Below are 25,311 nucleotides of genomic sequence, written 5' to 3' on the forward strand. Positions count from 1 at the left end.
GAAGGGCAGGTCGTGCCTCACAAATTTGATAGAATTTTTTGAGGAGGTAACTAAGTGTGTTGATGAAGGTAGGGCAGTTGATGTCATATACATGGATTTTAGTAAGGCGTTTGATAAGGTCCCCCATGGTCGGCTTATGATGAAAGTGAGGAGGTGTGGGATAGAGGGAAAGTTGGCAGATTGGATAGGTAACTGGCTGTCTGATCGAAGACAGAGGGTGGTGGTCGATGGAAAATTTTCGGATTGGAGGCTGGTTGCTAGCGGAGTGCCGCAGGGATCAGTGCTTGGTCCTCTGCTCTTTGTGATTTTTATTAATGACTTAGAGGAGGGGGCTGAAGGGTGGATCAGTAAATTTGCTGATAACACCAAGATTGGTGGAGTAGTGGATGAGGTGGAGGGCTGTTGTAGGCTGCAAAGAGACATAGATAGGATGCAAAGCTGGGCTGAAAAATGGCAAATGGAGTTTAACCCTGATAAATGTGAGGTGATTCATTTTGGTAGGAGTAATTTAAATGTGGATTACAGGGTCAAAGGTAGGGTTGTGAAGACCGTGGAGGAACAGAGAGATCTTGGGGTTCATATCCACAGATCTCTAAAGGTTGCCACTCAATTGGACAGAGCTGTGAAGAAGGCCTATAGTGTGTTAGCTTTTATTAACAGGGGGTTGGAGTTTAAGAGCCGTGGGGTTATGCTGCAACTGTACAGGACCTTGGTGAGACCACATTTGGAATATTGTGTGCAGTTCTGGTCACCTCACTATAAGAAGGATGTGGAAGCGCTGGAAAGAGTGCAGAGGAGATTTACCAGGATGCTGCCTGGTTTGGAGGGTAGGTCTTATGAGGAAAGGTTGAAGGAGCTAGGGCTGTTCTCTCTGGAGCGGAGGAGGCTGAGGGGAGACTTAATAGAGGTTTATAAAATGATGAAGGGGATAGATAGAGTGAACGTTCAAAGACTATTTCCTCGGGTGGATGGAGCTATTTCAAGGGGGCATAACTATAGGGTTCGTGGTGGGAGATATAGGAAGGATATCAGAGGTAGGTTCTTTACGCAGAGAGTAGTTGGGGTGTGGAATGGACTGCCTGCAGTGATAGTGGAGTCAGACACTTTAGGAACAATTAAGCGGTTATTGGATAGGCACATGGAGCACACCCGGATGATAGGGAGTGGGATAGCTTGATCTTGGTTTCAGATAAAGCTCGGCACAATATCGTGGGCCGAAGGGCCTGTTCTGTGCTGTACTGTTCTATGTCCCTCTGCGTATCTACACCCTAATGGTCAGTGTGTGGGGGTCAGCTAATGGTCAGTGTGTGTGAGTCAGCTAATGGTCAGTGTGTGTGGGTCAGCTAATGGTCAGTGTGTAGGGGTCAGCTAATGGTCAATGTGTGTGTCAGCTAATGGTCAGTGTGTGTGGGTCAGTTAATGGTCAGTGTGTGTGGGTCAGTTAATGGTCAGTGTGTGTGGGTCAGTTAATGGTCGATGTGTGTGGGTCAGTTAATGGTCAGTGTGTGCGTGGGTCAGTTAATAGTCAGTGTGTGTGTATCGGTTAATGGACAGTGTGTGTGTGTGGGTCAGTTAATGGTCATTGTGTGGATCAGTTAATGGTCAGTGTGTGTGGGTCACTGTATGGTCAACGTGTGTGTCAGTGTACGGTCAGTGTATGTGGTTCAGTTAATGGTCAGTGTGTGTGAGATCAGTTAATGGTCAGTGTGCTTGGGTCATTTAAGGTCAGTGTGTGTGGGTCAGTTAATGGTCAATGTGTGTGGGTCAGTTAATGGTCAATGTGTGTGGGTCAGTTCATGGTCAATGTGTGCGGGTCAGTTAATGGTCAATGTGTGCGGGTCAGTTAATGGTCAATGTGTGCGGGTCAGTTAATGGTCAGTGTGTGTGGGTCAGTTAAGGTCAGTGTGTGCGCGTCAGTTAATGGTCAGTGTGTGTGTGGGTCAGTTAAGGTCAGTGTGTGTGCATCAGTTAATGGTCAGTGTGTGGGCCAGTTAATGGTCAGTGTGTGTGGGCCAGTTAATGGTCAGTGTGTGTGGGCCAGTTAATGGTCAGTGTATATGTGGGTCAGTTAATGGTCAGTGTGTGTGGGTCAGTTAATGGTCAGTGTGTGGGGGTCAGTTAATGGTCAGTGTGTATGTGGGTCAGTTAATGGTCAGTGTGTGTGGGCCAGTTAATGGTCAGTGTGTGTGGGTCTGTTAATGGTCAGTGTGTGGGGGTCAGTTAAAGGTCAGTGCGTGTGGATCATGTTAGTAGCCAGTGTGGGGGGTCAGTTAATGGTCACTTAGTGTGGGTCAGTTAATGGTCAGTAAGTGTGGATCAATTAGTGGACAGTGTGTGTGGGTCAGTTAATGGTCAGTGTGTGGGGGTCAGCTAATGGTCAGTGTGTGTGGGCCAGCTAATGGTCAGTGTTTGGGGGTCAGCTTATGGTCAATGTGTGGGGGCCAGTTAATGGTCAGTGTGTGGGGGCCAGTTAATGGTCTGTGTGCCGGCCAGCTAATGGTCAGTGTGTGTGGGCTAGCTAATGGTCAGTGTGTGGATCAGTTAATGGTCAGTGTGTGTGGGTCACTGTATGGTCAACGTGTGTGTCAGTGTACGGTCAGTGTATGTGGTTCAGTTAATGGTCAGTGTGTGTGAGATCAGTTAATGGTCAGTGTGCTTGGGTCATTTAAGGTCAGTGTGTGTGGGTCAGTTAATGGTCAATGTGTGTGGGTCAGTTAATGGTCAATGTGTGTGGGTCAGTTCATGGTCAATGTGTGCGGGTCAGTTAATGGTCAATGTGTGCGGGTCAGTTAATGGTCAATGTGTGCGGGTCAGTTAATGGTCAGTGTGTGTGGGTCAGTTAAGGTCAGTGTGTGCGCGTCAGTTAATGGTCAGTGTGTGTGTGGGTCAGTTAAGGTCAGTGTGTGTGCATCAGTTAATGGTCAGTGTGTGGGCCAGTTAATGGTCAGTGTGTGTGGGCCAGTTAATGGTCAGTGTGTGTGGGCCAGTTAATGGTCAGTGTATATGTGGGTCAGTTAATGGTCAGTGTGTGTGGGTCAGTTAATGGTCAGTGTGTGGGGGTCAGTTAATGGTCAGTGTGTATGTGGGTCAGTTAATGGTCAGTGTGTGTGGGCCAGTTAATGGTCAGTGTGTGTGGGTCTGTTAATGGTCAGTGTGTGGGGGTCAGTTAAAGGTCAGTGCGTGTGGATCATGTTAGTAGCCAGTGTGGGGGGTCAGTTAATGGTCACTTAGTGTGGGTCAGTTAATGGTCAGTAAGTGTGGATCAATTAGTGGACAGTGTGTGTGGGTCAGTTAATGGTCAGTGTGTGGGGGTCAGCTAATGGTCAGTGTGTGTGGGTCAGCTAATGGTCAGTGTTTGGGGGTCAGCTAATGGTCAATGTGTGTGGGTCAGCTAATGGTCAGTGTTTGGGGGTCAGCTTATGGTCAATGTGTGGGGGCCAGTTAATGGTCAGTGTGTGGGGGCCAGTTAATGGTCTGTGTGCCGGCCAGCTAATGGTCAGTGTGTGTGGGCTAGCTAATGGTCAGTGTGTGTGGGCTAGCTAATGGTCAGTGTGTGTGGGCTAGCTAATGGTCAGTGTGTGTGGGTCAGTTAAAGGTCAGTGTGTGTGGATCATGTTCATAGCCAGTGTGTGGGGGTCGGTTAATGGTCAGTAAGCGTGGGTCAATTAGTGGACAGTGTGTGTGGGTCAGCTAATGGTCAGTGCGTGTGGGTCACCTAATGGTCTGTGTGTGTGGGCCAGTTAATGGTCAGAGTGTGGGGGTCAGTTAATGGTCAGTGTGTGTGGGTCAGTTAATGGTCAGTGCGTGTGTGGGTCAGTTAATGGTGTGTATGTGGGTCAGTTAATGGTCAGTGTGTGTGGGTCAGTTAATGATCAGTGTGTGTGGGTCAGTTAACGGTCACTGTGTGTGGGTCAGTTAATGGTCAGTGTGTGTGGGTCAGTTAATGGTCAGTGTGTGTGGGTCAGTTAACGGTCACTGTGTGTGGGTCAGTTAATGGTCAGTGTGTGTGGGTCAGTTAATGGTCAGTGTGTTTGGGTCAGTTAATGGTTAGTGTGTAAGTGGGTCACTTAATGGTCAGTGTGTGCGTGGGTCAGTTAATGGTCAGTGTGTGCGGGTCAATTAATGGTCAGTGTGTGTGGGTCAGTTAATGGTCAGTGTGTGTGAGGTCAGTTAAGGTCAGTGTGTGTGAGTCAGTTGAGGTCAGTGTGTGTGGGTCAGTTAATGGTCAGTGTGTAGGGGTCAGTTAATGGTCAGTGTGCGTGGGTCAGTTAATGGTCACTGTGTGTGGGGGTCAGTTAATGGTCACTGTGTGTGGGGGTCAGTTAATGGTCGGTGTGTGTGGGTCAGCTAATGGTCGGTGTGTGTGGGTCAGTTAATGTTCAGTGTGTGCGTGGGTCAGTTAATCGTCAGTGTGTGGAGGTCAGTTAATGGTCAATGTTTGTGGGTCAGTTTGGGGGGGGAGGGGATCAAAGCGACGTGACTGAGAGTGAGGAAGGTAGCTCGCAAACAGAGAAGGGTTATAGGCAGTGCAAGAGGGCAGGTGGACTGGGAACAGAGAAGGAGAGAGGTCAGACCATAGGATTGAGAGGTGTCTAATGCCAGGAGTATAGTGAATAAACAACTCGCTAAAGGAGGAGAGGGCTTGGGAGATGTTAGTAGCGCTTCAACAAACCGGGTCCAGATAAAGGCTGGCATAAAGACACTTTGCCTGAATGCACGAAGCATTCGAAACAAAGTAAATGAGTTGATGGCACAAATCCATACAAATGAATATGATCTCGTGTCCATCACAGAAACGTGGTTGCAGGGTGACCGGGACTGGGAACTGAATATACAGGGTTATCAGGCATTTAGGAAGGATAGACAGGTAGAAAAACGAGGTGGGGTAGCTTTGTTAATAAAGGATAATATCAGGACGGTAGTGAGAGACGACATAGGCTCTAAGGAGCAAAACGTGGAATCGTTGTGGGTGGAGATAAGGAATAGTAGGGGGAGAAAGACACTGGTAGGCGTGGTCTATAGGCCCCCAAATAATAACTTAGAGGTGGGGAGGGCTATAAACAAGCAAATAATGGATGCGTGCAAAAGTGGAACGGCAATAATCATGGGGGATTTTAACCTACATATGGATTGGTCGACTCAAATTGGACGTGGAGGGCTTGAGGAAGAGTTCTTGGAATGCTGTCGGGATTGTTTCATTGAACAGTATGTTACAGAACCTACGAGAGAGCGAGCTATCTTGGATCTGGTTCTGTGCAATGAGACAGGTAGGATTAAGGATCTTCTTGTGAAGGATCCTCTTGGGATGAGTGATCATAATATGGTGGAATTTCTGATACAGATGGAGGGTGAGAAAGTAGGGTCCCAAACCAGTGTCCTCTGCTTGAACAGAGGGGAGTACGATAGGATGAGGGTGGAATTGGCTAATGTAGACTGGGCGAGCAGACTGGTAGGTAGGACAGCTGAGGAACAGTGGAGGATTTTTAAGGAGATTTTTTTAAGTACTCAGCAAAAATATATTCCGGTGATAAAGAAGGACCGTAAGAAAAAGGATAACCGGACGTGGATAACGAAGGGAATAAAGGAGAGTATTAAAATAAAATCAGATGCGTACAGAGTGGCCAAAAATAGTGGAGAATTAGTGGATTGGGAAAGCTTTAAAGAAAAGCAAAGAACGACTAAGAAAGCGATTAAGAAAGGAAAGATAGATTATGAAACTAAACTAGCTCAAAATATAAAAAATGATAGTAAAAGTTTTTACAAGTATATAAAAAGGAATAGAGTGGCTAGAGTGAATGTTGGACCCTTGGAAGATGAGAGGGGGGATTTAATAGTGGTCTTTCTCTGCATGGAGGTCAGTGACCAGTGGAGTGCCCCAGGGATCTGTTCTGGGACCCTTGCTGTTTGTCATTTTCATAAATGACCTGGATGAGGAAGTGGAGGGATGGGTTGGTAAGTTTGCTGACGACACCAAGGTAGGTGGTGTTGTGGATAGTTTGGAGGGATGTCAGAAGTTGCAGCGAGACATAGATAGAATGCAAGACTGGGCGGAGAAGTGGCAGATGGACTTCAACCCGGATAAGTGTGTGGTGATCCATTTTGGCAGATCCAATGGGATGAAGCAGCAGTATAATATGAAGGGTACCATTCTTAGCAGTGTAGAGGATCAGAAGGACCTTGGGGTCCGGGTCCATAGGACTCTTAAATCGGCCTCGCAGGTGGAGGATGCGGTCAAGAAGGCGTACGGCGTACTGGCCTTCATTAATCGAGGGATTGAGTTTAGGAGTCGGGAGATAATGCTGCAGCTTTATAGGACCCTGGTTAGACCCCACTTGGAGTACTGCGCGCAGTTCTGGTCACCTCATTACAGGAAAGATGTTGAAGCCATTGAAAGGGTGCAGAGGAGATTTACAAGGATGTTGCCTGGATTGGGGGGCATGCCTTATGAGGATAGGTTGAGGGAGCTTGGTCTCTTCTCCCTGGAGAGACGAAGGATGAGAGGTGACCTGATAGAGGTTTACAAGATGTTGAGAGGTCTGGATAGGGTAGACTCTCAGAGGCTATTTCCAAGGGCTGAAATGGTTGCTACGAGAGGACACAGGTTTAAGGTGCTGGGGGGTAGGTACAGAGGAGATGTCAGGGGTAAGTTTTTCACTCAGAGGGTGGTGGGTGAGTGGAATCGGCTGACGTCGGTGGTGGTGGAGGCAAACTCGTTGGGGTCTTTTAAGAGACTTCTGGATGAGTACATGGGATTTAATGGGATTGAGGGCTATAGATAGGCCTAGAGGTGGGGATGTGATCGGCGCAACTTGTGGGCCGAAGGGCCTGTTTGTGCTGTGGCTTTCTATGTTCTATGTTCTAAAATGAGGAAATGGCTGAGACTTTAAATAAGTTCTTTGTGTCGGTCTTCATGGTGGAAGACACAAATAGTTTGCCGAATATTAGAGATTGAGAGTTGGTGGGAGGGGAGGTCCTTAATACAAGTACTGTTACTAAGGAGGTGGTGCTTGGTAGACTAATAGGACTGAAGGTAGACAAGTCCCCGGGCCCGGATGGAATGCATCCCAGGGTACTGAAAGAAATGGCTGAGGTAATAGCAGATGCGTTAGTAGTAATTTATCAAAATTCGCTGGACTCTGGGGTAGTGCCGGCTGACTGGAAAACAGCTACTGTTACGCCGCTGTTTAAAAAAGGAAGTAGACAAAAGGCGGGTAACTACAGGCCGGTTAGCTTAACGTCCGTAGTTGGGAAGATGCTTGAGTCCATTATTAAAGAGGAAATAACAGAGCACCTGAATAAGAATGGTTCGATCAAGCAGACGCAGCATGCATTCATGAAGGGAAAGTCGTGTTTGACGAATCTACTGGACTTTTATGAAGATGTCACTAGTGCGGTTGACAGAGGGGAACCGGTGGATGTGGTGTTTTTAGATTTCCAGAAGGCGTTCGATAAGGTGCCTCACAAAAGGTTGCTGCAGAAGATTGGGGTACACGGAGTTAGGTGTAAGGTGTTGGCATGGATTGGGGATTGGCGATCTAACAGGAAGCAGAGAGTTGGGATAAATGGGTGCTTTTCTGGTTGGCAGTTGGTGACCAGTGGCGTGCCGCAGGGATCGGTGCTGGGGCCTCAATTGTTTACCATTTACATAGATGATCTGGAGGAGGGGACTGAATCTAGGGTATTCAAGTTTGCTGATGACACGGAGGTGAGTGGGAAAGCGAATTGCGTGGAGGACGCGGAAAGTCTGCAGAGAGATTTGGATAGGCTGAGCGAGTGGGCGAGGATCTGGCAGATGGAATATAACGTTAGCAAATGTGAGGTTATCCACTTTGGAAGAAATAATAGTAAATTGGAATATTATTTAAATGGAGAAAAATTACATCATGCGACTGTGCAGAGGGACCTGGGGGTCCTTGTGCACGAATCGCAAAAACTCAGTCTGCAGGTGCAGCAGGTGATCAAGAAGGCGAATGGAATGTTGGCCTTTATCGCGAGGGGGATAGAATATAAAAGCAGGGAGGTCTTGCTGCAACTGTACAAGGCACTGGTAAGGCCACAACTGGAGTACTGTGTGCAGTTTTGGTCCCCTTATTTGCGAAAGGATATATTGGCCTTGGAGGGAGTGCAGAGAAGGTTCACCAGATTGATACCGGAGATGAGGGGTGTGGCTTATGAGGAGAGATTAAACAGATTGGGTCTGTACTCGTTGGAGTTTAGAAGGATGAGGGGTGATCTTATAGAGACATATAAGATAATGAAGGGGCTGGATAGGGTAGAGGTGGAGAGATTCTTTCCACTTAGAAGGGAAACCAGAACTAGAGGGCACAGCCTCAAAATAAGGGGGGGCCGGTTCAGAACAGAGTTGAGGGGGAACTTCTTCTCTCAGAGGGTAGTGAATCTCTGGAATTCTCTGCCCATTGGAGTGGTGGAGGCTTCCTCGTTGAATATGTTTAAATCACGGGTAGATAGTTTTCTGATCGATAAGGGAATTAGGGGATATGGAGAGCAGGCGGGTAAGTGGAACTGATTCGCTTCAGATCAGCCATGATCTTATTGAATGGCGGGGCAGGCTCGAAGGGCCAGATGGCCTACTCCTGCTCCTATTTCTTATGTTCTTAGTTAATGGTCAGTACATGCGGGTCAGTTAATGGTCAGTGTGTGTGGGTCAGTTAATGGCGAGTGTGTGTGTGGGGCCGGTTAATGGTGTGTGTGGGTCAGTTAATGGTCAGTGTGGGTCAGTTAATGGTCAGTATGCGTGGGTCAGTTAATGGTCAGTGTGTGTGGGTCAGTTAATGGTCAGTGCGTGTGTGGATCAGTTAATGGTCAGTGCGTATGAGTCAGTTAATGGTCAGTGTGTGTGGGTCAGTTAAGGTCAGTGTGTGTGGGTCAGTTAATAGCGAGTGTGGGTCAGTTAATGGTCAGTGTGCGTGGGTCAGTTAATGGTCAGTGTGTGTGGGTCAGTTAATTCAGTGTGCGAGGGTCAGTTAATGGTCAGTGTGTGTGGGTCAGTTAATGGTCAGTGTGTGTGTGGGTCAGTTAATGGTCAGTGTGTGTGTGTGGGTCCGTTAATGGTCAGTGTGTGTGGATCAGTTAATGGTCAGTGCGTGTGTGGGTCAGTTAATGGTCAGTGCGTGTGTGGGTCAGTTCATGGTCAGTGTGTTTGTGGGGCAGTTAATGGAGGATGTGTATGGGTCAATTAATGGTCAGTCCGTGTGTGTGGGTCAGTTAATGGTCAGTCTGTGTGTGGTGGTCAGTTAATGGTCAGTCTGTGTGTGGGTCAGCTAGTGGTCATTGTGTGTGGGTCAGTTAATGGTCAGCATGTGTGGGTCAGTTAAGATCAGTGTGTGTGGGTCAGTTAAGATCAGTGTGTGTGGGTCAGTTAATGGTCAGTGTATGTGGGTCAGTTTATGGTCAGTGTGTGTGGGTCAGTTAATGGTCAGTGTATGTGGGTCAGTTAATGGTCAGTGTGTGTGGGTCAGTTAATGGTCAGTGTGTGTGGGTCAGTTAATGGTCAGTGTGTGTGGGTCAGTGAATTGCCAAGTTGGAGGGAGATGATGTTTCCATAGCTGCAGTTTTTCAAAATAGATTTTCAGCCTTTTTACTCCAAATGATGCGGTGTGAGATTGGAGCACAGTTCTTCCAATCAGGGTCACTGCTGATGATGGGTCGGGGACGTTACGAGTCGGGGACGTTACGGGTCGGGCACGGGGACGTTACGGGTCGGGGACGTTACGGGTCGGGCACGGGGACGTTACGGGTCGGGCACGTTACGGGTCGGGCGCGGGGACGTTACGGGTCGGGCACGGGGACGTTACGGGCCGGGCACGGGGACGTTACGGGCCGGGCACGGGGACGTTACGGGCCGGGCACGGGGACGTTACGGGCCGGGCACGGGGACGTTACGGGCCGGGCACGGGGACGTTACGGGCCGGGCACGGGGACGTTACGGGTCGGGCACGTTACGGGTCGGGCACGGGGACGTTACGGGTCGGGGACGTTACGGGTCGGGCACGGGGACGTTACGGGTCGGGCACGGGGACGTTACGGGTCGGGCACGGGGACGTTACGGGTCGGGCACGGGGACGTTACGGGTCGGGCACGTTACGGGTCGGGCACGGGGACGTTACGGGTCGGGCACGGGGACGTTACGGGTCGGGCACGGGGACGTTACGGGTCGGGCACGGGGACGTTACGGGTCGGGCACGGGGACGTTACGGGTCGGGCACGGGGACGTTACGGGTCGGGCACGGGGACGTTACGGGTCGGGCACGGGGACGTTACGGGTCGGGGACGTTACGGGTCGGGCACGGGGACGTTACGGGTCGGGCACGGGGACGTTACGGGTCGGGGACGTTACGGGTCGGGGACGGGGACGTTACGGGTCGGGGACGTTACTGGTCGGGGTCGGGGATGTTACGGGTCAGGGACGTTACGGGTCGGGGACGTTACGGGTCGGGGTCGGGGATGTTACGGGTCGGGGACGTTACGGGTCGGGGACGTTACGGGTCGGGGACGGGGATGTTACGGGTCGGGGACGTTACGGGTCGGGGTCGGGGACGTTACGGGTCGGGGACGTTACGGGTCGGGGACGTTACGGGTCGGGGACGTTACGGGTCGGGGACGTTACGGGTCGGGGACGTTACGGGTCGGGGACGTTACGGGTCGGGGACGTTACGGGTCGGGGACGTTACGGGTCGGGGACGTTACGGGTCGGGGACGTTACGGGACGGGGACGTTACGGGTCAGGGACGTTACGGGTCGGGGACGTTACGGGTCGGGGACGTTACGGGTCGGGGACGTTACGGGTCGGGGACGTTACGGGTCGGGGACGTTACGGGTCGGGGACGTTACGGGTCGGGGACGTTACGGGTCGCGGGTCGGGGACGTTACGGGTCGGGGACGTTACGGATCGGGGTCGGGGATGTTACGGGTCAGGGACATTACGGGTCAGTGTCGGGGACGTTACGGGTCGGGGACGATCAGCAGTGCCATTCCCACCCCTCCCCCTCTTTTGTCTTTTTAAACAAACTTTAAACTGTCCCATATGAGGGCGTAGAAGGATGGATTAGTAAATTTGCGGATGACACGAAAGTCGGTGGCGTTCTCGACAGTGCGGACGGAAGTGGCAGGTTACAGAGGGACATAGATAAGCTGCAGAGCTGGGCTGAGAGGTGGCAAATGGAGTTCAATGCGGAAAAGTGAGAGGTGATTCACTTTGGAAGGAGTAACAGGATTACAGAGTACTGGGCTAATGGTAAGATACTTGGTAGTGTGGATGAACAGAGGGATCTGGGTGTCCATGTGCACAGATCACTGAAAATTGGCAGCCAGGTTGATCGGGTTGTTAAGAAGGCGTACGGTGTGTTAGCTTTTACAGTGATTGAGAGTTCGGAGCCAGGAGGTCATGCTGCAACTGTACAAAACTCTGGTGCGGCCGCACTTGGAGTATTGCGTACAGTTCTGGTCGCCGTATTATAGGAAAGATGTGGAAGTGTTGGAAAGGGTGCAGAGGAGATTTACCAGGATGTTGCCTGGTATGGTGGGAAAATCGTATGAGGAAAGGCTGAGGGGCTTGAGGTTGTTTTCGTTCGAGAGAACAAGGTTAAGCGGTGACTTAATAGAGGCATACAAGATGATCAGAGGATTAGATAGGGTGGATAGTGAGAGCCTTTTTCCTCGGATGGTGTTGGCTAACACGAGGGGACATAGCTTTAAATTGAGGGGTGAGAGATATAGGACAGATGTTAGAGGTAGGTTCTTTACTCAGAGTAGTAAGGGCGTGGAATGCCCTGCCTGCAGCAGTAGTGGCCTCGTCAACATTAAGGGCATTTAACTGGTCATTGGACCATATGGATGATATTGGAATAGTGCAGGTTAGATGGGCTTTAGATTGGTTTCACAGGTCAGCGCAACATAGAGAGCCGAAGGGCCTGTACTGCGCTGTAATATTCTACGTTCTCATGTTCTACGGGACGTGGCGGGCCCCGCCGGCGACGTGACGGGCCGTGGACGTTACGGGTCGTGGTCGGGGATGTCACGGGTCGTGTTGGGGACGTTCCGGGTCAGGGATGTTACGGGTTGTGTTGAGGATATTGCATGTCGGGGGTGTTATGAGTCAAAGATGTTATGGGTCAAGGATAGAGTCATAGAGGTTTACAGAATGGAAACAGGCCCTTCGGCCCAACTTGTCCATGCTGCCCTTTTAAAAAAAAAACCCCAAAGTTAATCCCAGTTGCCCGCATTTGGCCCACATCCCTCTATACCCATCGTACCCATGTAACTGTCTAAATGCTTTTTAAAAGACAAAATTGTACCCGCCACTACTACTACCTCTGGCAGCTTGTTCCAGACACTCACCACCCTCTGTGTGAAAAAATTGCCCCTCTGGACACCTTTGTATCTCTCCCCTCTCACCTTAAACCTATGCCCTCTCGTTTTAGACTCCCCTCCCTTTGGGAAAAGATATTGACTATCCAGCTGATCTGCGCCCCTCATTATTTTATAGACCTCTATAAGATCACCCCTCAGCCTCCTACACTCCAGAGAAAAAAGTCCCAGTCAATCCAGCCTCTCCTTACAACTCAATCCATCAAGTGCCAGTAGCATCCTAGTAAATCTTTACTGCACTCTTTCTAGTTTAATAATATCCTTTCTATAATAGGGTGACCAGAATTGCACACAGTATTCCAAGTGTGGCCGTACCAATATCTTCTACAACTTCAACAAGACATCCCAACTCCTGTATTCAATGTTCTGACCGATGAAACCAAGCATGCCGAATGCCTCCTTCACCACTCTGTTCACCTGTGACTCCACTTTCAAGCAGCTATGAACATGTACCCCGAGATCTCTTTGTTCTGTAACTCTCCCCAACGCCCTACCATTAACTGACTAAGTCCTGCCCTGGTTCAATCTATCAAAATGCGTCACCTCGCATTTGTCTAAATTAAACTCCATCTGCCATTCATCAGCCCACTAGCCCAATTAGAACATCGATGGGCCGAATGGCCTCCTTCTGCAGTGTAGGGTTTCTATGATTTCTATGAGAACCTTCTCCAGTAGTTTGCCAACCACAGACATGACACTCACTGGCATGTAGTTGTCTGGCTTGTCTCCACAACCTTTCTTAAATAGTGGGACCACATTAGCTGTTCTCCAGTCCTCTGGCACCTCCCCGGTGGCCAGGGAGGAATTAAAAATTTGGGTCAGAGCCCCTGCAATTTCCTCCCTCGCCTCCCACAGCAGCCTGGGGCACGATTCATCCGGACCTGGAGATTTGTCCACTTTAATCCCGCCAATGTCTCCAACAATGAAAACAGACCCTGTGTTCATGATACTGTGTTACCATAGAACCATAGAAAATTACAGCTCAGAAACAGGCCTTTTGGCCCTTCTTGTCTGTGCCGAACCATTTTATGCCTAGTCCCACTGACCTGCACTTGGACCATATCCCTCCACACCCCTCTCATCCATGAACCCGTCCAAGTTTTTCTTAAATGTTAAAAGTGACCCCGCATTTACCACTTTATCTGGCAGCTCATTCCACACTCCCACCACTCTCTGCGTGAAGAAGCCCCCCCTAATATTCCCTTTAAACTTTTCTCCTTTCACCCTTAACCCATGCCCTCTGGTTTTTTTCTCCCCTTGCCTCAGCGGAAAAAGCCTGCTTGCATTCACTCTATCTATACCCATCAAAATCTTATACACCTCTATCAAATCTCCCCTCAATCTTCTACGCTTCAGGGAATAAAGTCCCAACCGATTCAATCTCTCTCTGTAACTCAGCTTCTCAAGTCCCGGCAACATCCTTGTGAACCTTCTCTGCACTCTTTCAATCTTATTTACATCCTTCCTGTAACTAGATGACCAAAACTGTACACAATACTCCAAATTCGGCCTCACCAATGCCTTATATAACCTTACCATAACACTCCAACTTTTATACTCGATACTCCGATTTATAAAGGCCCATGTACCAAACATAGAACATTACAGCGCAGAACAGGCCCTTCGGCCCACGATGTTGCACCGACCAGTTAAAAAAAAACTGTGACCCTCCAACCTAAACCAATTTCTTTTCGTCCATGAACCTATCTACGGATCTCTTAAACGCCCCCAAACTAGGCGCATTTACAACTGATGCTGGCAGGGCATTCCAATCCCTCACCACCCTCTGGGTAAAGAACCTACCCCTGACATCGGTTCTATAACTACCCCCCCTCAATTTAAAGCCATGCCCCCTCGTGCTGGATTTCTCCATCAGAGGAAAAAGGCTATCACTATCCACCCTATCTAAACCTCTAATCATCTTATATGTTTCAATAAGATCCCCTCTTAGCCGCCGCCTTTCCAGCGAAAACAATCCCAAATCCCTCAGCCTCTCCTCATAGGATCTCCCCTCCATACCAGGCAACATCCTGGTAAACCTCCTCTGCACCCTCTCCAAAGCCTCCACATCCTTCCTGTAATGTGGGGACCAGAACTGCACACAGTACTCCAAGTGCGGCCGCACCAGAGTTGTGTACAGTTGCAACATAACGCTACGACTCCTAAATTCAATCCCCCTACCAATAAACGCCAAGACACCATATGCCTTCTTAACAACCTTATCTACTTGATTCCCAACTTTCAGGGATCTATGCACACATACACCTAGATCCCTCTGCTCCTCCACACTATTCAAAGTCCTCCCGTTAGCCCTATACTCAACACATCTGTTATTCCTACCAAAGTGAATTACCTCACACTTCTCCGCATTAAACTCCATCCGCCACCTCTCGGCCCAACTTTGCAACCTGTCTAAGTCTTCCTGCAAACTACGACACCCTTCCTCACTGTCTACCACACCACCGACTTTGGTGTCATCAGCAAATTTGCTAATCCACCCAACTATACCCTCATCCAGATCATTAATAAATATTACAAACAGCAGTGGCCCCAAAACAGATCCCTGAGGTACACCACTTGTAACCGCACTCCATGATGAATATTTACTATCAACCACCACCCTCTGTTTCCTATCCGCTAGCCAATTCCTGATCCAATTTCCTAGATCACCCCCAATCCCATACATCTGCATTTTCTGCAGAAGCCTACCATGGTGAACCTTATCAAACGCCTTACTAAAATCCATATATACCACGTCCACTGCCTTGCCCCCATCCACCTCCTTGGTCACTTTCTCAAAAAACTCAATAAGGTTAGTAAGGCACGACCTACCTGCCACAAAACCATGCTGACTATCACCTATCAATTCATTACTCTCCAAATAACTATAAATCCTATCCCTTATAATTTTTTCCAACATCTTGCCGACAACAGAAGTGAGACTCACCGGTCTATAATTCCCGGGGAAGTCTCTGTTCCCCTTCTTAAACAATGGGACAACATTCGCTAACCTCCAATCTACTGGTACTATACCAGAGGCCAACGACGACCTGAAGATCAGAGCCAGAGGCTCTGCAATCACTTCTCTTGCCTCCCAGAGAATCCTTGGATAAATCCCATCCGGACCAGGGGATTTATCTATTTTCAGACCCTCCAGAATATCCTGCACATCCTCCTTATCAACTGTAATACTGTCTATTCTACTCCCCTGCAACCCAGTGTCCTCCTCAACATAGAACAGTACAGCACAGAACAGGCCCTTCGGCCCACGATGTTGTGCCGAGCTTTATCTGAAACCAAGATCAAGCTATCCCACTCCCTATCATCCTGGTGTGCTCCATGTGCCTATCCAATAACCGCTTAAATGTTCCTAAAGTGTCTGACTCCACTATCACTGCAGGCAGTCCATTCCACACCCCAACCACTCTCTGCGTAAAGAACCTACATCTGATATCCTTCCTGTATCTCCCACCACGAACCCTACAGTTATGCCCCCTTGTAATAGCTCCATCCACCCGAGAAAATAGTCTTTGAACGTTCACTCTATCTATCCCCTTCATCTTTTTATAAACCTCTATTAAGTCTCCCCTCAGCCTCCTCTGCTCCAGAGAGAACAGCCCTAGCTCCCTCAACCTTTCCTCATAAAACCTACCAAACCAGGCAGCATCCTGGTAAATCTCCTCTGCACTCTTTCCAGCACTTCCACATCCTTCTTATAGTGAGGTGACCAGAACTGCACACAATATTCCAAATGTGGTCTCACCAAGGTCCTGTACAGTTGCAGCATAACCCCATGGCTCTTAAACTCCAACCCCCTGTTAATAAAAGCTAACACACTATAGGCCTTCTTCACAGCTCTATCCACTTGAGTGGCAACCTTTAGAGATCTGTGGATATGAACCCCAAGATCTCTCTGTTCCTCCACAGTCTTCACAACCCTACCTTTGACCCTGTAATCCACATTTAAATTAGTCGTACCAAAATAAATCACCTCACATTTATCAGGGTTAAACTCCATTTGCCATTTTTCAGCCCAGCTTTGCATCCTCTCTATGTCTCCTTGCAGCCTACAACAGCCCTCCACCTCATCCACTACTCCACCGATCTTGGTGTCATCAGCAAATTTACTGATCCACCCTTCAGCCCCCTCCTCTAAGTCATTAATAAAAATCACAAAGAGCAGAGGACCAAGCACTGATCCCTGCGGCACTCCGCTAGCAACCTGCCTCCAATCCGAAAATTTTCCATCGACCACCACCCTCTGTCTTCGATCAGACAGCCAGTTACCTATCCAATCGGCCAACTTTCCCTCTATCCCACACCTCATCATAAGCCGACCATGGGGGACCTGATCAAACACCTTACTAAAATCCATGTATGTGACATCCCAAATTGCTCAAGATCCCGTTGCAATTGGAGATAATTTTCTTCACTGTCCCTTATGCCACCAATCTTAGTGTCAACTGCAAACTTACTCACCATGCCTCCTATATTCTCACCCAAATCATTAATATAAATGACAAATAACAGTGGACCCAGCACTGATCCCTGAGGCACACTGCTGGTCACAGGCCTCCAGTTTGAAAAACAATTCTCTACAACCACCCTCTGGCTTCTGTCAAGAAGCCAATTTTTTATCCATTTAGATACCTCACCCTGGATCCTGTGAGTTTTAACTTTATGCAACAACCTACCATGCGGTACCTTGTCAAAGGCCTTGCTAAAGTCCATGTAGACAACATCAACTGCACTGCCCTCATCTATCTTTTTGGTTATCCCTTCAAAAAACTCAATCAAATTTGTGAGACATGATTTTCCACTCACAAAGCCATGCTGACTGTCCCAAATCAGTTCTTATGTCTCTCAATGCCTATAGATCCTGTCTCTCAAAATACCTTCCAACAATTTACCCACCACAGATGTGAGGCTCACTGGCCTGTAGTTCCCAGGCTTTTCTCTGCAGCCCTTTTTAAACAAAGGCACAACATTTGCCACTCTCCAATCTTCAGGCACCTCAGCTGTGACTATCGATGATTCAAATATCTCTGCTCGGGGACCCGCAATTTCCTCCCTAGCCTCCTACAATGTTCTGGGATATACCTCATCAGGTCCCAGGGATTTATCTACCTTGATGCGCTTTAAGACTTCCAGCACCTCCTTCTCTGTAATATGTACACTCCTCAAGACGTCACTATTTATTTCCCCAAGTTGTCTAACATCCATGCTTTGCTCAACAGTAAACACTGATGAGAAATATTCATTTAGGATCTCACCCATCTCTTGTGGATCCGCACATAGGTGACCTTGTTGATCCTTAAGAGGCTCTACTCTCTCCCTTGTTACTCTTTTGCCCTTTATGTATTTGTAGAAGCTCTTTGGATTCTCCTTTACATTATCTGCCAAAACAATCTCATGTCCCCTTTTTGCCCTCCTGATTTCTCTCTTAACTCTACTCCTACACCCCCTATACTCTTCAAGGGATTCACTTGATCCCAGCTGCCTATGCATGTCATGTGCCTCTTTCTTCTTCTTGACCAGGACCTCAATATCCCGAGTCATCCCGGGTTCCCTACTTCTGCCAGCCTTGCCCTTCACTCTAAGAGGAATGCGTTTACCCTGAACCCTGGTTAACACACTTTTGAAAGTGTGCCACTTACCAGACATCCCTTTGCCTTCCCACAGACTCCCCCAATGAATTTTTGAAAGTTCCTGCCTGATACCATCAAAATTGGCCTTGCCCCAATTTAGAATTTTAACGTGTTACGGGTCGGGGAGTTTTGTGATCAAAAGCACCAATACTGAAAGGAAAAATTAAAATGACCGATGTTCAGACTGAGCTCATGGCCTCTGCTTCCTGAGCCCAGCCCTTACCTTGGAACACACTGCGTCGTCATTGCTGTACAGCAGGGGACATGTGTCTCTCAGATGGTTACTGATGGCATCGACCGAGGCGTTGTCCCCAATGTAACGGTTGATAAGTGAGGTAATGAGTGCCCCACACAACTCCTTCCCCCGGATAACCAAGTCCCGGAATGGTGTTGATTTCAACTGTTCCTGGAGCTCCTGCAGAAAATCCAAGCACAGACTCACCAAAGCAGCTCAGAAATCAGAGTGCAGCTCATCCACTGAGGGTTTAACATACTTCACCAAGTGTTTTATGCCAAGATTTAAATATTATAAAGTTGAAACAACACACAAACAATACACACAGGTATGGGAGAGACAGACTTAGGTATCACACAGAATTAGTTAGGATCACAGGAAGCACAGACTACAGAGAGTGTATGTGTAAAGGCACATGTTAACATGCACATGGTTCATCAGGTTAACATAAGAACAGACAAATAGCTGGAGTAGGCCATTCGATCCTTCAAGCCTGCTCCGCCATTCATTATGATGATGGCGTATTATCAAATTCAATGTTGTGATCCCCCTCTTCTCCTCACCTCAGTTCTAAAATGTTTACCCCTTATCCTCAATCTATAACCCCTAGTTCTGGATTCCCCCACCATTGGGAGCATTCTTTCTGAATCTACCCTGTCTAACCTTGTTAGAACTTCACATGTTTTTATGAGATCCCCTCTCACTCTTCTAAACTCCAGTGAATATAATTCTAACCAACTTAATCTCTCCACATGTGACAGAGCTGCCATCCCAGGAATCAGTCTGGTAAACCTCCGCTGTACTCCCTCTGTAGCAAGGATATCCTTCCTCAGGTAAGAACCCCAAAAATGCACACAATACTCCAGGTGTGGAGTACTCCTGCACACAACACTCCAGGGACTGATGGGATGTACCCCAGAATACTGAGAGAGGCAAGGGAGGAAATTGCTGGGGCCTTGACAGAAATCTTTGTATCCTCACTGGCAACAGGGGAGGTCCCAGAGGATTGGAGAATACCCAATCTTGTTCCGTTGTTTAAGAAGGGTGGCAAGAATAATCCAGGTAATTACAGGCCAGTGAGCCTTACATCAGTGGTAGGGAAATTATCGGAGAGGATTCTTTGAGACAGAATTTATTCCCACTTGGAAATAAGTGGACATAATAGTGAGAGGCAACATGGTTTTGTGAAGGGGAGGTCATGTCTCACTAACTTGATCAAGTTTTTCGAGGAAGTGACGAAGATGATTGATGAGGGTAGGGCAGTGGATGTTGTCTACATGGACTTCAGTAAGGCCTTTGACAAGGTCTCTCATGGCAGACTGGTGCAGAAGGTGAAGTCGCATAGGATCAGAGGTGAGCTGGCAAGGTGGATACAAAACTGGCTCGGTCATAGAAGGCATAGGGTAGCAGTGGAAGGGTGCGTTTCTGAATGCAGGGCTGTGACAAGTGGCATTCCTCAGGGATCAGTGCTAGAACCTTTGCTGTTTGTAATTGATATAAATGATTTGGAGGAAAATGTAACTGGTTTGATTAGTAAGTCAAGGACAGTAGTGGGAACTTGTGTATGGAGTCAGCAGAGATAGGCGAGGTGATGAATGAATACTTTTCTTCAGTGTTCACCAAGGAGAGGGGCCATGTTTTTGAGGGAGAGAAGGTGTTACAGGCTAATAGGCTGGAGGAAATACATGTTCGGAGGGAGGATGTCCTGGCAGTTTTGAATAAACTGAAGGTCGATAAGTCCCCTGGGCCTGATGAAATGTATCCTAGGATTCTTTGGGAGGCAAGGGATGAGATTGCAGAGCCTTTGGCTTTGATCTTTGGGTCCTCACTTTCTACGGGGATGGTGCCAGAGGACTGGAGAATGGCGAATGTTGTTCCTCTGTTTAAGAAAGGGAATAGAAATGACCATGGTAATTATAGACCGGTTAGTCTTACTTCGGTGGTTGGTAAATTGATGGAAAAGGTCCTTAGGGATGGGATTTACGACCATTTAGAAAGATGCGGATTAATCCGGGATAGTCAGCACGGATTTGTGAAGGGCAAGTCGTGCCTCACAAATTTGATTGAATTTTTTGAGGAGGTGTGTTGATGAAGGTAGGGCAGTTGATGTCATATACATGGATTTTAGTAAGGCGTTTGATAAGGTCCCCCACGGTCGGCTTATGATGAAAGTGAGGAGGTGTGGGATAGAGGGAAAGTTGGCAGATTGGATAGGTAACTGGCTATCTGATTGAAGACAGAGGGTGGTGGTGGATGGAAAATTTTCAGACTGGAGCAGGTGGCTAGCTGAGTGCCGCAGGGATCAGTGCTTGGTCCTCTGCTCTTTGTGATTTTTATTAATGACTTAGAGGAGGGGGCTGAAGGGTGGATCAGTAAATTTGCTGATGACACCAAGATTGGTGGAGTAGTGGATGAGGTGGAGGGCTGTTGTAGGCTGCAAAGAGACATAGATAGGATGCAAAGCTGGGCTGAAAAATGGCAAATGGCGTTTAACCCTGATAAATGTGAGGTGATTCATTTTGGTAGGACTAATTTAAATGTGGATTACAGGGTCAAAGGTAGGATTCTGAAGACTGTGGAGGAACAGAGAGATCTTGGGGTCCATATCCACAGATCTCTAAAGGTTGCCACTCAAGTGGATAGAGCTGTGAAGAAGGCCTATAGTGTGTTAGCTTTTATTAACAGGGGGTTGGAGTTTAAGAGCCGTGGGGTTATGCTGCAACTGTACAGGACCTTGGTGAGACCACATTTGGAATATTGTGTGCAGTTCTGGTCACCTCACTATAAGAAGGATGTGGAAGTGCTGGAAAGAGTGCAGAGGAGATTTACCAGGATGCTGCCTGGTTTGGAGGGTAGGTTTTATGAGGAAAGGTTGAGGGAGCTAGGGCTGTTCTCTCTGGAGCGGAGGAGGCTGAGGGGAGACTTAATAGAGGTTTATAAAATGATGAAGGGGATAGATAGAGTGAACGTTCAAAGACTATTTCCAAGGGTGGATGGAGCTATTACAAGGGGGCATAACTATAGGGTTCATGGTGGGAGATATAGGAAGGATATCAGAGGTAGATTCTTTACGCAGAGAGTGGTTGGAGTGTGGAATGGACTGCCTGCAGTGATAGTGGAGTCAGACACTTTAGGAACATTTAAGCGGTTATTGGATAGGCACATGGAGCACAGCAGGATGATAGGGAGTGGGATAGCTTGATCTTGGTTTCAGATAAAGCTCGGCACAGCATTGTGGGCCGAAGTACCTGTTCTGTGCAGTACTGTTCTATGTTCTATTCTAAGTTTACGGACGACACAAAGGTTGGTGGATTTGCAGATAGTGATGAGGACCATCAAAGATTACAGCAGGATACAGGTCAGTTGGAGACTTGGGCGAAGAAATTTGTGATATATATAAATGATTTGGAAGAAGGTGTAACTGGTGTAATCAGCAAGTTTGCGGATGACACGAAGATGGCTGGAATTGCGGATAGCGAAGAGCATTGTCGGGCAATACAGCAGGATATAGATAGGCTGGAAAATTGGGCGGAGAGGTGGCAGATGGAATTTAATCCGGATAAATGCGAAGTGATGCATTTTGGAAGAAATAATGTAGGGAGGAGTTATACAATAAATGGCAGAGTCATCAGGAGTATAGAAACACAGAGGGACCTAGGTGTGCAAGTCCACAAATCCTTGAAGGTGGCAACACAGGTGGAGAAGGTGGTGAAGAAGGCATATGGTATGCTTGCCTTTATAGGACGGGGTATAGAGTATAAAAGCTGGAGTCTGATGATGCAGCTGTATAGAACGCTGGTTAGGCCGCATTTGGAGTACTGCGTCCAGTTCTGGTCGCCGCACTACCAGAAGGACGTGGAGGCATTGGAGAGAGTGCAGAGAAGGTTTACCAGGATGTTGCCTGGTATGGAGGGTCTTAGCTATGAGGAGAGATTGGGTAGACTGGGGTTGTTCTCCTTGGAAAGACGGAGAATGAGGGGAGATCTAATAGAAGTATACAAGATTATGAGGGGTATAGATAGGGTGAACAGTGGGAAGCTTTTTCCCAGGTCGGAGGTGACGATCACGAGGAGTCACGGGCTCAAGCTGAGAGGGGCGAAGTATAACTCAGACATCAGAGGGACGTTTTTTACACAGAGGGTGGTGGGGGCCTGGAATGCGCTGCCAAGTAGGGTGGTGGAGGCAGGCACGCTGACATCGTTTAAGACTTACCTGGATAGTCACATGAGCAGCCTGGGAATGGAGGGATACAAACGATTGGTCTAGTTGGACCAAGGAGCGGCACAGGCTTGGAGGGCCGAAGGGCCTGTTTCCTGTGCTGTACTGTTCTTTGTTCTTTGAAATGGCAGATGGGGTTTAATCCGGACAAATATAAATGCGAAGTGATGCATTTTGGTAGAACTAACGTAGGGGGGAGCTATACGATAAATGGCAGAACCATAAAGGGTGTAGATACGCAGAGCGACCTAGGTGTGCAAGTCCACAGATCCTTGAAGGTGACGTCACAGGTGGAGAAGGTAGTGAAGAAGGCTTGCCTTTATGGGACGGGGCATAGAGTATAAAAGTTGGGGTCTGATGTTGCAGTTGTATAGAACTTTGGTTCGGCCGCATTTGGAATACTGCGCCCAGTTCTGGTCGCCACACTACCAGAAGGACGTGGAGGCTTTAGAGAGAGTGCAGAGGAGGTTTACCAGAATGTCGCCTGGTATGGAAGGGCTTAGTTATGAGGAGAGATGGGGTAAACTGGGGTTGTTCTCACTGGAAAGACGGAGGATGAGGGGTGACCTAATACAAGTGTATAAACTTATGAAAGGCATAGATAGGGTGAATGGTGGGAAGCATTTTCCCAGGTCGGTGGTGACGTTCACGAGGGGTCATAGGTTCAAGGTGAGGGGGGGGGAGGTTTAACACGGATATCAGGAGGACGTATTTTACACAGAGGGTGGTGGGGGCCTGGAATGCGCTGCCGGGCAAGGTGGCGGAGGCGGACACACTGGGAACATTTAAGACTTATCTAGATAGCCATATGAACGGAGTGGGAATGTAGGGAAACAAAAGAATGGTCTAGTTTGGACGAGGGAGCGGCACGGGCTTGGAGGGCCGAACGGCCTGTTCCTGTGCTGTATTCTTCTAAATGTGAGCTAATGCATTTTGGAAAGTCTCATAAAGATAGGAAATACACAGTAAATGGCAGAACCCTTAAGAGTATTGATAGGCAGAGGGATCTGGGTGTACAGGTGCACAGATCACTGAACGTGGCAATGCAGGTGGAGAAGGTAGTCAAGAAGGCATACAGCATGCTTGCCTTCATCAGCCGGGGCACTGAGTTTAAAAATTGGCAAGTTATGTCAGCTTTACAGAACCTTAGTTCGGCCGCACTTGGAATATAGTGTTCAATTCTGGTCGCGACACTACCAGAAGAATGTGGAGACTTGGGAGAGGGTACAGAAAAGATTTACCAGGATGTTGTCTGGTATGGAGGGCATTAGCTATGAGGACAGGTTGGAGAAACGTGGTTTGTTCTCACTGGAACAAACCAGTGAGGGGTAACCTGATAGAAGCCTACAAGATTACGAGAGGCATGGACAGAGTGGATAGTCAGAAGCTTTTTCCCAGTGTGAAAGAGTCAATTACGAGGGGGCACAGGTTTAAGGTGCGAGGGGCAAGGTTTAAAGGAGATGTACAAGGCAGATTTTTTACACAGAGGGTAGCGGGTGCCTGGAACTCGTTCTTGGGGGAGGCAGTGGAAGCAGATACAATAGTGAGTTTTAAGGGGGATCTTGACAAATATATGAATAGGATGGAAATGGTGGGAAATGGACCCCAGAAGGGTCGGGGGTTTTAGTTAGGTCGGGCAGCATGGTCGGCGCAGACCTGGAGGGCTAAAGGGCCTGTTCCTGTGCTGTAATTTTCTTTGTTCTTTGTTTAATCCCGTGTGCTTTAACTTTACATCGTCTACTATGTGAGACCATCTCCTCTGGGATGATTTTCTGAACCAATACGTTGAGGAACCAACAAGGGAATAGGCCACCTTGGATTGGTTGTTGTGCAATGAGAAAGAATTGTTGGCAATCTAGTTGTGAGAGAACCCTTTGGGAATGAGTGACCATAATACGGTAGAATTCTTTGTCAAGGTGAATAGTGACATAGTTGATTCTGAGACCAGGGTCCTGAATCTCAATAAAGGTAACTAGAACATAGAACAGTACAGCAGAGAACAGGCCCTTCGGCCCACGATGTTGTGCCGAGCTTTATCTGAAACCAAGATCAAGCTATCCCATTCCCTATCATCCTGGTGTGCTCCATGTGCCTATCCAATAACCGCTTAAATGTTCCTAAAGTGTCTGACTCCACTATCACTGCAGGCAGTCCATTCCACACCCCAACCACTCTCTGCGTAAAGAACTTACCTCTGATATCCTTCCTGTATCTCCCACCACGAACCCTATAGTTATGCCCCCTTGTAATAGCTCCATCCACCCGAGGAAATAGTCTTTGAACGTTCACTCTATCTATCCCCTTCATCATTTTATAAACCTCTATTAAGGCTCCCCTCAGCCTCCTCCGCTCCAGAGAGAACAGCCCTAGCTCCCTCAACCTTTCCTCATAAGACCTACCATCCAAACCAGGCAGCATCCTAGTAAATCCCCTCTGCACTCTTTCCAGCGCTTCCACATCCTTCTTATAGTGAGGTGACCAGAACTGCACACAATATTCCAAATGTGGTCTCACCAAGGTCCTGTACAGTTGCAGCATAACCCCACGGCTCTTAAACTCCAACCCCCTGTTAATGAAAACTAACACACTATAGGCCTTCTTCACAGCTCTATCCACATGAGTGGCAACCTTTAGAGATCTGTGGATATGGACCCCAAGATCTCTCTGTTCCTCCACAGTCTTCACAACCCTACCTTTGACCCTGTAATCCACATTTAAATTAGTGCTACCAGAATGAATCACCTCACATTTATCAGGGTTAAACTCCATTTGCCATTTTTCAGCCCAGCTTTGCATCCTCTCTATGTCTCTTTGCAGCCTACA

The 25,311-nt window shown here is 48.2% G+C and overlaps 1 protein-coding gene across 1 annotated transcript in view; it reads right to left on the reverse strand.

Annotated features, from left to right (window-relative positions):
- Positions 1 to 25,311, reverse strand: part of nup155 (nucleoporin 155) — a 425,601-nt gene that overhangs the window by 81,455 nt on the left and 318,835 nt on the right. Inside the window, exon 24 of the mRNA XM_078215282.1 lies at positions 18,259 to 18,450. Within this exon, the coding sequence (XP_078071408.1) occupies positions 18,259 to 18,450 (192 nt within the window). The remainder of the gene's footprint in view (positions 1 to 18,258; positions 18,451 to 25,311) is intronic.

The sequence above is a fragment of the Mustelus asterias genome, chromosome 6, assembly GCF_964213995.1.
Source record: "Mustelus asterias chromosome 6, sMusAst1.hap1.1, whole genome shotgun sequence".
Lineage (NCBI taxonomy): Eukaryota > Metazoa > Chordata > Chondrichthyes > Carcharhiniformes > Triakidae > Mustelus > Mustelus asterias.